This window comes from Chelonoidis abingdonii, chromosome 17, assembly GCF_003597395.2.
Source record: "Chelonoidis abingdonii isolate Lonesome George chromosome 17, CheloAbing_2.0, whole genome shotgun sequence".
Classification (NCBI taxonomy): domain Eukaryota; kingdom Metazoa; phylum Chordata; order Testudines; family Testudinidae; genus Chelonoidis; species Chelonoidis abingdonii.
In genome coordinates, this window is record NC_133785.1 from 14,855,546 (window position 1) to 14,870,376 (window position 14,831).

Genomic DNA, 14,831 nt, shown 5'->3' on the forward strand with positions numbered 1-14,831 from the left:
TTGGAGAATACAAATATAGTAATAGATATATATATAATTATTATATATATTATATAATATATGATATATATAGTATATAATATATATATATATATATATAATCAAAAAAGGAGGAATTTAAAAAATAATTGAAAAAGGAGAGGAACAAAATTACAAGGCAAAACTATTCTTCATCACAAGTTTGGTTAGGCCTTGTATCCCATAAACACTTCTTCTGGGCATAGTGCTTAGGACTATGAGTTCTCAGAACTATTCACTGTTGCAAATATGTGCTGGATTAAATCGATATTTAGGAATAAAAATGGATACAACTAAAGAATCATAGTTAATGCTGAGCAAGTTAACTAACAGTACCGCCACTCTGATTTATTTATTTTTTAAGAATGATAAATAATATGCAAGTTGTTAATATTTTTTAAAAAGAATGGATACGTATTTAGAGTTACTTTTCAAATTATGTCCAATGAAGTGCCACATCTCTCACCTCTGCGGTGTTGAGTGTTCATTGATACAGTGAGCATCCATATGGGACATGCAGATTTGTATATTGTGTATAAGAATGAAGAAAGGTATATGCTCCCTCCTATCTCCATTCAACAAAATTCTAAAATCTTCCCAAAACTGATTTCTGTTTCAGTTAGTTTGTTAAGGGATAAAAACAGTGACTGAGGTAGATTTCAATTTCTGGAGAGCAAGTTACTTTTATCATACAATATTTTCAGGTTTAGCTGAAATTAAAGCTTTTACTAAAGTAAATGTAAATTAAAAATTACTGTTTGCAGTCCATTGTCATTAACAGCCAGTGTTTCTATTCTCCTAAACACATCCAACAATGTTGATCTGCATGTTATTGTGGAAATACCAAGCCTCCTACAAATCTTGGACCACTTCGCACTGGGAATTCATGTTGTATTTATGGTATAATCAAACTATTATGTTTTCAACTTTCATTTGGTAACCCTTTGTATTTTATTCATAAGGGACATACTTCCTTTTTATTTAAAAGGAGGCCCAGACACTTACAGACTTTTATAGCTGCTTATTTTTCCATTACTAAATGATGTGTTGATATATACATTCATAGATGTTCAGTTAGAATTTCAACTATTTCAATTTCCATTTTTTTAAGATGACAGGTGCTTTAGCATTCTAAAGAACTATTTATTACAAAAAATCTCCCAAAAATAAGGCCACGGGAAAAATATTTTGAACATGTGAATTCATTTGAACGAATATCATTAAAAGCAACAAAATTAAATGTAAAAGTTAACCATAGAGGTAATAATATTTAAATTATAATTATCTTACTGTGCTCATCACTTGATCTGAACTATAATGCAAATAAAGATTCTTCACACCTTCACTAAATAATATTTATATTTCTTTTAATAAAATAAAAGTCACTTATGCCTACATGCTTTATTTAGGTATTTTAAGTCTAGTGCAAATTGCCTTGATAATTTCTTGTAAATATTTGATAGGTTAAGATTTTGTTAAAAGCTCTTTGTATGCAAGTTTATTTGAAACGATGCCCTCCTCTCATCCAAATAAGAAAGGCCATAATAGGTTAGACCAAATGTCCATCTAGCTCAGTATCCTGTCCTCCAACAGTGGTCAATGCCAGGCGTTTCAGAGGAATGAACAGAACAGGTAATCATCAAGTTATCCATCCCATTACCCATTCCCAGCTTCTGGCAAACATAGACTAGGGACACCATTCCTGCCCATTCTAGCTAATAGCCATTGATGGACCTATCCTCCAGAAATTTATCTAGTTCTTTTTTGAACCCTGTTATAGTCTTGGCCTTCATAACATCCTCTGAAGAATTCCACAGGCAGACTGTGCATTGTGTGAAGAAATACTTCCTTTTCTTTGTTTTAAACTTCCTTTCAATTCATTTCATTTGGTGACTGCTACACGTTCACCTCAACAATTGTATACATAGTTTGTTTTATACATATAAAATGTATATTAGATCATAATATTTTGAGTGTGCTCTTCTAAAGTATACATTACAGCACATATACCTACTCAAAGTACGTAATAAAAATCAAAATGATAGGTGAAAATATAATTCAGAGTCTGAAACCCTTGCTCACCCTTGAGTAACACCTTACTCCACAGGGAGTCCAACTGAAATCAATGAGGCTAACTATTCAACATGAGGAACGGGATCATAATCTGGACTTAAAAATGTCAATATTCAAGCTAAAATAATTAACATCTTCTAGAGCACATAAGCATATAAATCCATGTCCAAAGTATTTTGGGGGTTTAAAGTTTTATCTACACTTCTGACTGGCTTATTTAACACTTGCAGAAGTAAAATATGATGCTTAAACCCACTGAGAATATCAAGACTTTGGTGTTCAAACAATGAGTGCAGACACTACCAAATGACAAAGCAAAAAGTCAAAGAAACACATGAAAAAAAAATGTGTCAACAAAATTTGGAGATCAATTAGTATTGTAATGAAGTAATCTACATAAAATTATTGGGTAAGTATTATACTTCTAAAACATTTTTCTTTAAATGTTTGCTTCTTCTTCTTGGTGGATATAAATAATACCAACTGTGATATATCCAACAATATTTTCTTTAACTACCTCAAATATTAAATACAGAATAAATAAATAAAATTAAGGAGAATTTCAGTATAAAACCTAGACATTTTTCACTAGAAAGAGTAATTTAGATTTGTACATATAGAAATGGATGATTTCTATAACTGCTCCCCCCTCCAGTATTTTCACCAGTTTTTCCAAATACCCCTTAGACAGGAAACTTAAGACAATTTTTCAGGCTCACAGACAGCTTTTATGCATGCTTCTTAAGAAAATGTCAACATTGTTTGATGCTAGGATCAGCAGACAGCAGAAGACTGCCAGATTTTAAAATGGACCTCTTGCTTCATTGCCAGTTATATACTAGAGAAGTGAAGAGTTCAGTCCATTTCACAATAAGAATTTTCTTAGAAGGCACTTACCTTTTTCAGCTGTGCTTCCAACTTACTACATTCTTCTTTCTTTTGTTCTATGGCTATTTCTAAAGACTTTAATTTAGAGTCTCTTTTCAGCCCTGTTGATGCCAATGATGATGCATGTTCTTTGAGGTCAATTAAATTAGACTGAAAAATTATCCAAAAAAAGAAGAAAGAGTTGGTGTTAGAAATTGCATTAATCCTAGCCACTAAGATTGTAAATTATCGTATCAGCTATGTTTTCAGTCAAAAACTTTGTTTACATGATACATGTGTGCAGACATGGGGATGAGTATTTACAGCATAATAAAATATTTAAAGGTAATTTTTAGAAGGTTAACAAAAAGTTGAATGTCTATGAAAAGATTACGTGTTCTTGAATATACCATGTTCCCTCTGCTGGAAAGATAGAGGGTAATTTCCTTGGGAAAATGGATGAATCATCTGTATTTTAAATGAAATCCTTGAGAATTAGAAAAGAGTCGATTCTATATTTTACACTGATCAGTGTTCTCCTTTATATTGAGTTTACTATCAGATTTTACTTTTGCCAGTTATCCTATGATAGAAGAGCGGAGGTAGCTACACACATCAGTATTCTATATATTCATCTGCACTTAAAATACTGTTATCAACTTCTATTGTTAATTTTGTCTATTTTACATATAATAGCCTATAGAAGCTTTAAAACAAATTAGAATCATAGAGGTTAAGCCCCAGAAGGGGGACTGGATCATCTATTTGGACCTCCTGTATATCACACGCAACTAACTCATGTCCAGCACCCACACAGTAAACTCAAACACTGAAATTAGACTAGTATTACACAGGGTCGCCCAGAGGATTCAGGGGGCCTGGGGCAAAGCGGGGGAGCTGAGGCACTTGTATTCACCCAGTGGCGGTCTGGGTCTTCAGCGGTGGGGGTCCCTTCAGTCACTCCGCATCTTCAGCAGCACTGAAGGGCCCCCTCCCACTGCCGAAATGCCAGCTGAAAACCCGGACCACCACCGGGCCAGGGCTCGCTGGGCCCCTGTAGGGCCTAGGTCAAATTGCCCCATTTGCCTGCTCTCCCCCGGGCAGCCCTGGTATTACAGCTCTCAGGAGACTGGCACAGAATCAGAGGGACTGGGATTCATCAAGACCTGAGACCCCGGCCCTTCCCCAATAGCAGGGAATTGATTAAGTAAGATAAATACAGATCATCCTGCAAATGAGCCACAACCCATGGAATTCTCACCATCATTTCTTTTAGCCTCTGCAAAAATGGCAGCAGGTTTTTATTAAAAATATCCTCCTCATCATCATGCTGGTGATAGATTTAAAAAAAAACACCACCAAAGACAGACTTGACGAATAGAGAAAATATTTTCCATTAATTCACCACAACTTTAATTACTTATAAATTCTCACCCAATATCTTTACTTTAAAGGGTACTCAAACCCTACAGTAGAAGTATGCAAGAGAAGAAAAAACAAGAAGTATCTTGCAGTATGACATGAATAGGATTTAATCTTATCACATAGTTCATAAGTATCTAATGATGTGAGCACAGAGCAGTGGTATGCAATGGCACAACAAAACTTTAGTAAAGAATCAACCAGACCAGGGAGTCACCAAGTAAAACCCCTAATCAACAATCAGTCGAACTGAATCAAATACTTGTGGACCTTACTCTCAGAAGGGCTTGCTCCTGCTAAGCCTATTAGTTCAAATAAAAACTGAAAATAGGACCAGCAATGGAATACTAAATCCTTGTCAAACATATGTAAAAGAAAGGAAAGGAATATACACAAAGAAGAAATAAAGGAAAGAAATATTTTATGGAAAGTAATCAAGAGTTTGAGAGTGAGGAATGCTCAAAAATATATTGCGTTAGGAGTTAGTTTCTAAAAATAGTTGAAAACCAATAGCTTAAACCAGGTTTCTCAAACTTCATTGCCCCGCGACCCTCATCTGACAACAAAAATTACTACACAACCTCAGGTAGGGGGACCAAAGCCTGAGCCCTGCTGCCTCAGATGGGTGGGCCAAAGCCAAAGCGTGAGCCCCACTGCCCTGAAGCAGGCCCAAAACTGAAGTTTGAGGGTTTCAGCCCAGACCTGAGCCCCGCCACCCAGGCCTGAAGCCCTTCAGCTTCAGCTTCAGCTCTGAGCAGTGGGACTCTGACTTTAGCTTCAGCCCCAGGCCCCAGCAAGTCTAATACCACCCCTGGCGACCCCATTAAAACAGGGTCATGACCCACTTTGGGGTCCCGACCCACAGTTTGAGCACTGCTGACTTAAGCAACTGGACAATGTCTCTAATTAACTTGTTTATATCAGTGAAACTTGTTAGGAAGATCAGAACAATAAAGATTTTTAATTTTACTGCAAAGGCTGACCTCCTTCTCTGTTAGTTCAGCTTGTAAAGCATTAACTTTCTCCTTCAAGTCTTTGTTTTCCTTTTTAAAGGATTCTATTTCTTCCAGTCTTTCTCGGTCATCCCGTTCTCTCTGCTCCTTCAAGCGCTCTATTATTCTCTCCTAACAATAAGAAAGAGTAATAAAAATGTAAAGTTTGGTACAGCAATTCAGAAAAAAAAAAGCCCTCTTTGCATTAAGTTGCACTGTGAAAATTGATCTTTGGAAGCACATATATCACCTTAATTTTCGAGATAAGGGAAATAAGAGGACACTCCATCCACATTTACTGAAGACAATAGAACTACTTCCACTGGCTTCAGTGGGCACTGGATCAGCCCTAAATGCTGAATTATGGTACCATCCCAACAAAATGTGATATTAATGTAAAATACATAGACGTTTAAAAATATTTAGAGAACACTACATATTTGGACAATGCACCTCCTTTGTTGTTAATTCATAGATTATGAATGAATGTTCAAAATGACAAAGCCACATTTTCTACTGTACTCAGTTTTAATTTTCTTATTACAGTCTAGCTTCCCAGCAAGCTCTATGAGGTTACAATAGAGTCTTCATGAAAGTTCTAAAGTTTAGTTAACAATTGTTTGATAATTTAGAATCCAAGCAACAATCTGCCAGTTATTGGTAATGCTGTATTCACAGGTATGACATTTTGAGGCACCCAAGAAAAATATTGAACAAGATAGAGAAAAAGTACCTTCATTTTGACTGCAAAACCCAAAAGAACAACATTTTCTATCCGAATAGCAATGATTACACACATGCTTAAAGCTGATCTTATTCTTTCATGGTGTGCTGAATTTGGAGCTACGCAGGAGAAGGAAAATTATACTTTTTCTTCGTGACTTTGAAGAGATTACCTCTAGAACGCTTATTCGGTTCTGGGCTCATCAACAGAAACACTGACAAATCAGAATGTAGTCACTGCAGACAAACATGATTCGTGGGCTAAAGAATTGATTTAAAAAATATGTAAAACACAAGTATATAGTGTACAGTATAGCGAAGCAATGACTAAATTGGGGAACATCGCTGTCTACAAGTATTTGAAATGTTTAAACAAATCAATAGGAGAAAATATTTAGTGTGAAATAAAATTAAATTAAGAATAGGATAATTTAAGCAGAATGTCAGGAAAAACCTTTTGACAGAGAAATTTATTGGACTATGGAATAAGCCTCCCAAGGAATGTGATGGAAGCCATATCACTCGGGAAAGTTAAACCTGGACTAGACAAAACATTTCATACTACAAACACTGGCAGGAAAATGGATGAGATGGCATAATCCATCTTTTCCCCCTCTGATTCCTTTTGTGTGCCATTTTAGAGCTGTTGATTGTTTCTTTTTAAGTTTTTTTTATACGTATGCATGAAATCTATATTATAAAAGCAGCACCAACTCTTAAAATACTGCTGCATACCAACATATGATCATGGTTAATGGAAGTCTAATATTGCCAGAATAACATACATTCTCTTTCTCTCATGTTAATTTGCTCTATGCATAGCTTGCTATACTGCAATACATGTAATGTTTCATTTTTGCTAGCTTTAATATGATTTATTCTCAGCTGAATTTTTTATTACACCTCAAAATGTCAATGAAATATTGAAACAAAGACAGCACCACCTCAGTGGCTTCTCATTAGCTTATTTTATTTGTAAAAAGCTTAGCTACCGTGTAAGGGGGGTGGGGGGGAAGCATTCATTCATTCATTCACAGAACTTATACTGAAATTTATTATTAAGAATATTTAGTTATTTAACTGTCCTCTCTAGATATTCAGTATAATCCTTCTCAGAGGCTTTGAGGCCCTTCAAAACTGTTCCCTTCCCACCCCCACCTCCCTCAGGTACAACAGAAATCTGTAAAAGGCATAACCTCAACCTTTAAGACACAAAGGATGAGAATCAAGTGCAGAGTGTGAGCCTAACAAGTCCAGCTCCCATCCCTGCAGCAGTCCTTCCTTCTTCCTTTCCCTCTTGCTTTTTATTCTCCTTCCTCCAATGAAGACATTCCCCTGCCTTAGTCCAGTATCATGATTTATCACTTTCCTGCAGTTTAAAGGGCACATTATATGTATTTACTGGATTTTTTAAATAATATTAAATTAATGGGGTCTTTGGAATTGAAATAAATATTTTCATTATTTTAACTGTGTGAAGAATATTGTTGTGATTAAGGGGAAGGTTTGGAAGTCAGGAGGAGATGACTCTCCAGAAGATCCCTCATGCTCATAAGCCCACCTGGCAGTGGAACTTGCAGATCTCAAATGTGGGAAGAAAAATTTATCCATTCACCTAGATCAGAAGACACTCTGACTCTCAATTGTGTCCCTTTCCCAAATCAAACTGACTAAAAAAGCTTTTCAGACATGAATGTCCAAGGGGAAGACAATCTTCATGCTGCAGTGGACCTAGATGGAGCTGGAGGTTAGGTAAACCTGTAATGGTTAAATAGGAGAAAGGAAGGCAGATGATGGAGACCAGGAAAAAGATTTATTTTTTCTTTTTAAAAAAACTCAGGAAATTAAACTGAAAAATCTAAATTAATAGGATGTCCAGTGCAGGTACTCTATAGAAATGTATACAGTGACCTGATAAATTGCTCGGTAAAGTACTTAAAAAGGAAGGTTTGTTAAAGGAGCATAACCGAGGGCAGGGGAAGGTTTCAGGGCTCCTATGACTGATATAGCACGGAGCCAATCCCCCTTTCTTTTAGCCCACATTCAGGGGCGGCTCTATGATTTTTGCCGCCCCAAGCACAGCAGTCAGGGAGCCTTCGGCACCGTATCTGTGGGAGGTCCTCTGGTCATGCGGATTCAGCAGCGGCTCTGTGGGTGATCTGCCAGTCCTGCACCTTTGGCATACCCGCCACCGAATTACTGCTGAATCCGCAGGACTGGCGGACCTCCCGCAGAAACGCCACTGAAAGCTGCCTGTCGCCCTCACTGCGACTGGCAGGCCGCCCCCCGCGGCTTCTGCTCCATGCACACACTTCTTGTGTTGGTGCCTGGAGCTGCCCCTGCCCACATTAACCCTCATTTGAGGGGAGGATGGTAAGAACCCAGCAATGGGTTGCCTGGAGGACCTGGATGGAAAAAGTCAGGGACTGGTGAAAGCCCCTCAAGTAGACACTTTCATCAGCCGAGTAAGTCCCAGATATCTAATAATAAAGTTGCAGCCTGATTAAACCATATCAAGCGTTTCCTGTCCTTCTTTCGGTATAGCCAGACAATGCTAAATGTGTGCCTTACAGCATGTACGTGAGCATAGCTGCATGACAGTGAGAATCATAGCTTTTGCATTTCCTAACTTTTGCGCATTTTTTACCACTGTATTTACCAACTTTTAGCATTAATTTGTATAACAATATTGCAATTGAAAAGATAAGGATGTTATCAGCAGTTAGTGTCAGGTATCAAAATTGGATGTTTTATAATAGATAAACTGAGAACTCAGTCATGTCTCCTGCTGGATCTGTACATGAGATGTAAATGTAAAATATGTGCTGTGTTTCAGTAGTGATCATTATAGACCTGTTTTATTAGTACTGTAAATATTTGGGCTTCTCCAATAAGTTTAACTGTTTCCTTCTGTTATACAATATAGTACATCAGGCTACAGCACTTTCTATTTCATCATCCTTCAAAGCAAAAATATACATTATATTGAATGCTCTGTAATTTAACTGTATGTATTAGCACAAAACTAATGTTTAATAAGGTTGTGAGTTTTTAACAGTCAAGTGAAAGCTTTTTTAACTATATAGTAAGTTAAGGGACTTTTAGTACATACATTCAGGAACTTTTTGACAAAGGAAAATAATCAGCACTAAGTTTGATGTTCTTGTAATAAGAACATTGATATAGAACAGATATTTGGTCCTGCGCTTCTGAAGAACAATTTTTTAAAGAGCCTGAAATTGAGTCCTGCTCTCATTTTACAGCCTGCATTTACTTCACAGAGAAAATCACCTTTATTCCCCTGGATAAGCATACATCTATATTATAGAGTTAACACTACTATGAGAACCTTTGGCTGAAGACAATGTTGAACAATTACATAGTTCTTTTTCTAACATAAACAGGCTACATAGTGATGACATTCCTGTATGTACTTAGATGTGTTCCATCTTGGATACAGCAAAAACAAATTGCCAAAGGACAACTAGCAAAACCCTTTCCAAGACATTATAATTTTTACAGTGGTAGGCTGCCCAGCTCTGTACACCATATTCAAGAGAGAGTAAAATCTTGGCTTCATACAGTCAATAACAAAACTCCCACTGACTTCAGTGGGGTCAGGATTTCATCCAGAGTCTCACAATTTCCTTTAGCCATTTCAATATGACTTTGCGTAGGCAGAGAGGCTCACCCATGTGGATGAAGCTGCAGGAGCACGGCCTTAAATAGAAACGCCATCACTTTTTTTATTTGAGTAGTATGATAGAACTGTTCTAAGTTTACTTTTTAATGTGCCACATATTGTGAGCTACACAAGACATGGATGATGTATGTTATTAAAAGCCCAAACTTACTCCTAATAATAAATAAATTCCCAGACTGTTATGGGGAATCATAGATTCTATAATATTTAAACTGTAAATTCAAAGATTATCCTTCTGCATTGAATGTAGATTAAGAAATATTAAAGTATGTACATTGCTGTATGCATAATTACTTTAGGGTGTTTCTGTTTTGTTTTTCATACCAATGCCACCTTGAAGATTTAGTTACTTAAAGTAATATTCCCTATATAATAAACTATATTACATGTATACATAATAGTCACTCTGGCATTTTTTAATGGTTAAATAGAATAAAATTATTCTCAGTCAATCACAAAAGAAGGCTAATTTAACTGTCAGCTGCAGGGGGCTAGATGTCAAAAATGTGTTAAAAGGGCCTAATATACCATGTTTTACTTGATTAACAGTTAACTTGAAGAAATCCCAACAATATGTTCTTGTTTTAGTTTTATTTGCACTGGCAAGCTTTCCTTGCGCACTAATCTAGTACCTCACAGGTCTAATCTACTTGCACTTTATCACAGAAGCAGGAACTGAATTGTAGCAGCATGCTGCTTTATTATCAGACATACTCAATTGCTTATCTACTGTGTGGGGCTACAGCAGTTGTATGGCAAGACCAACTTCATAAATATCTGCTTCACGAAAGCAACCTCTTGAGCTGCTGGGCCAGTCCTAAAGCTAAGATATTTGAAAAGTTTAACGTTAACATCAAGGAAGTCGATAGTGTTTTTACCTATTCTTATTTTTTAAAAATTATCTGGGCAGGAATAAAATTATTTTTGGCTTAATACGAAGTGCACCTTTAGTCTCTTTTAAAGAGCTTTCATTGCCTAGAAGAAATTTCCAGTTTAGAGAATGATTAAAAAATGCCCACAAACTGTAAATATATCAATTAATTATTCCTGCGCAGTCCTAATTACTTTTTTAGAATCTTGCATATTATTGCAAGTTATTTGACACCACAAACCGAATCAATCCCAATTATATTCAACACCAGAAAAGCTATAAAAATTTGGTATTTTGGATAAAGGACTTTTGTCCTAAAAAGCACATTTTAAAGACCGATCCAATATAGTAGTACTTGAAAACCATAGTCTAATGATTTATATAGCTCATGATGAAGATTGTGTTTCCCATATGCAAAACTTGTCATTGTTCACAACAGTTTTACTTTTGCGTGTATGCATCCCATTGAAGAGCATGGTTCTGTTTATTTTAGATAAAATGTGGTTTACAGGGTGCTTACGCATAGGGAAGCATGCTGTGGCTCACTGGCCTAGGAACATTCTGGAGAAGGCCACGGGGAGAGGTGTAAGCTCAGCATGTGGATTGGAGCACTATGAGCATGTGATAAACAAACCTCTGATTGGTTAGCGGTTCATGTTATGTAAGTTGTTATATAACCTGTTATATAAGCACCATGTGCTATAAAGTAGCAAGGGGAGGGGCTCCTTGCTGGAGGCACTTTGCCTGATTCTTTGTACCAGGGGCTCTCTTTGTGCACATGTTGAATAAAGCTTTATTAAATTAAATCAAATCACATTGGATCGAAGTCCCATGATTTCTACCCAGCATCAGACTCACTGGGAACCACCAAATCCCAACACCATCAAATTTAATTCCACTAGTCTTTAAGAGGCCGAATACTCCAGCAAAAAGGATCTATAAAGAGTTTCTATCTATCTCGGTTTATCAAGATAATCATTTGGAAACGTACTAAAGACTCAAAGATGTATATTAGGATCTGGGAAATATTTTCTACATTAAACGAATACATGCTACAGGTATACTGTAAAATTGTTTGTTCTATGGTAGGTACATAATGATTTCAGGATTCTATTAGTCTCTGTTTTTCATTTAGTTGGACACAGTGACAAAGCCACCCTGCCATTAAACGTAAAAGAAAAGCCAAAATGGAATACTCATACTCTTGCAAATTCTACTTCTAGGATTTTTGGTAAAATACTAGTGGCGATGTTTTCTAATTCAAAATCTAATTATTTATGTGCAATTCTCAATGTACTACAATTAGTGCAAATAAATTATAAATTTTTCAAACAATAAGCACACAAAGTTTGCACAGCTGCCCTTTGCATGTACAAATCAAATGCAAGTGATAGTGTGTCTAGAATCACATACACACAACTAAAAGACAGTTTTAGACCCCTTTTATGGTCTAAACATTTTAAAGGAGAAAAACAGTTAAACCATCTGATTGTGGGGCATCAATTGGGATTTTTTTGTTATTTGGTTTGCTAATTTTTATGTTTTAATATTCTCTGGATAAAAGCCTTCTGTGGGGTGTTTTCAAATCAAGTGTGTACCTTTTTCTAAAAGATATGATCTAGTTCAACTACACCTATTGGACTTAAATCATATAACCTGTGTTATGCAGGATGTCAGACAAGATGACCACAATGGTCCCGTCTGGCCTTAAAATCTATGAATCTCCGAATAAAGTCTTGTCCCCAAGAACAAAAGTAAATTGACTTTGAATTCAGTTCAACAACATGCTTAAGTCTTTTGCTGACTGAATTTTCAGAACATTCAGTATTAATACTCTGAGAACTGTTTTAGCACATATAATAGGAGTGAATTAGTGAGCTAAACTTCAGGTCTAATTTTCAAAAGTGTGAATTAGAAACATAAGTCTCAATAGGACTTACCTTTAAAAATCAGGCCCTAAGTGACATAGGCTATTTAGGTGCCCAAACTTGAAGACAGACTCCTAGTGGGATTTTCAAAAGTGCCTAGATACCTAATTCCCATTTATTTCAATGGGAGTTTTTAATTATGTTAAGAAAACCTAGGTTAAAGCACATTCAGTGAAGTAGTACTATTTTATATAGTATAGACAGGGCTCAAAAAGTCTACCTGCAGTTTAACTTGTGGAGATCAAGTGCGGACTCCTGCTCTTTAGGACCATAGTTTGCATAGCTGTGAGAATTTATAGAAACCTTTAGCACTACATAACAGTAGATCAGGGATTAAATTTCTACTGGGAATATCATAACTTTTCCTTGTGTGTATAATTTTTCTTTTAATATGTGGGATGATCTGTGTTAGTCGTAAGTGTTTAAGAGGGAGCCTTTTGGGGGGGCAGGGACGACAGCAGAGGTTTACAAATACTTTTTTAAAATTAACCTACAAATAATCACTTTAGGGAAGTGAAAAAATCACTTTTATGGTGATTGTCTAAATGGCAAAACTGTTCAGCTGATGTCTTCTGTTGAGAACTGTAAGGACTGTTCTGAACAGCAAGAGGCATCATGATCAGGAACTTCCTTCTGCAGCATTGGATAGTGCAGAGACGGATGTCTCACAGATAGTTGCAGAAACAACAGGAAACCAAAAAATGATATAAGTCCTTTATTAGATGGTGTGGTGATTTGAGGGAGTTGTCTGTACAATTTATTAATTCTGTGTGAAATTATGAATTCCCTGTACGTCTACCAGACTGCAAAGCCCATTTGGAATGTAGGGGCTAGTTGTCTTCTCTTTTGTCTCTTAGTTTCCATGTTGGACTGAAATTCCAAGGCTTAGTGACACAGTGCTGACAAGAAAGCAGTGATAACTCAGGGTGGTCCTCTATTCAAATACAAACACCAGAGACTATATGCTGGCTCCCACCCAAAAGAACTGGCTTTTCAGGGGAAAGGTTGCCTGGCAATGAAGCCACATGATAGGAATTTGGGATCACCTGACGAGGCTGATCTGGGAGTCATCTAACAGAGGCACTGAAACATTATAAAATGGGCAGAAGCTGATCTGTTCAGGGTCTTCACCATCTTCAGCTACTCAAGAAGAGAGAAATTGCTGTAGGAGCCTGATGATGCATGAGTCAAAAGGAGGACCACTGCATTCAGCAGGTTTGATGTTTTTATATGATCTTTACTCTCTGTGCTTAATCTCTTAGCGAAGAGCAATGCTGGTTTAGGGTCTTGTGCAAAGTGTCTGTGTGCTACGCATTGCACCTATCATATGACCCACTGAAGAGGCTGTTGTTCAGCCTTCGAGTTGAAGATGACCATGACATCACTGATTGGTTTGGTTTCTGTGAACACGTGAGGTTGATCAGGCCAATTTAAGCTTTGAATTGTCTGTGGCACACTGAACAAGAGATGCCACTATGGCTTAATTCATTAATGGCGCACATGCTACTGTTGCAAGATTTACACTGCTGGCGCTTCTGCTCTGCCTCAGCAATTCTCCTCTATTCATAGACAGTAGCTCAAATATGGATGAGGCTTCACCAGGTAGACTTATCATGAACAAGATCTTCCCAAAAACTCTCAGTCAATGTTGAAATGCCCCAAGGATAGCTTGAGGGCGACCCTGAAACATTTCTTCTGGCCTCCCTAAGAGCAATTTCCCTCCTTTAGCTTGCCATAAAAGATCTTCTTTGGCAGTCACTTATCTGACATGCCCATCTTATCTGTATTTTCATCAGAGTATGGATGCTTGGAATGCCTGCCTATATGAGAACCTCAGTATCTGGAACCTTGTCTTGCCATCTTATCCTCATTAGTTTCCTTAGACAGCCCACGTGAAAGTGATTCAGCTTCATCACATGATGTCTGTACACCATCCAGGTTTCATAAGCATACATCAGAGTTGGCAACACAATGGCTTTGTACACTTTCAGCTTTGTTGATTAATGCCTCTACGCTCCCACACATTAGTCTGCTAAAGACCACATTTGCTTTGCCAGTCTGGCATTGGTTTAATCAATGATGTGAACTACATATGAAAGTGTACTGTCAAGGTAGGTGAACTTGTCCACTGCATACAGGCTTTGGCCATTCACTGTGATAGTAGGCTCTACATGAGGTTTTCCTGGTGCAGGCTGGTATATCACTTCTGTCTTCTTGATGTCAATTCTGAGACC

The 14,831-nt window shown here is 37.0% G+C and overlaps 1 protein-coding gene across 5 annotated transcripts in view; it reads right to left on the bottom strand.

Annotated features, from left to right (window-relative positions):
* ERC2 (ELKS/RAB6-interacting/CAST family member 2) overlaps positions 1–14,831 on the bottom strand; it is a 903,595-nt gene that overhangs the window by 499,224 nt on the left and 389,540 nt on the right. For all 5 annotated transcript variants that reach the window (XM_075073080.1, XM_075073079.1, XM_075073078.1 and 2 more), the window contains exons 9-10: positions 5,364–5,504; positions 2,989–3,129 (exon numbers count right to left, since the gene is read on the bottom strand). In XM_075073080.1, coding sequence (XP_074929181.1) covers positions 2,989–3,129; positions 5,364–5,504 — 282 coding nt within the window. The remainder of the gene's footprint in view (positions 1–2,988; positions 3,130–5,363; positions 5,505–14,831) is intronic.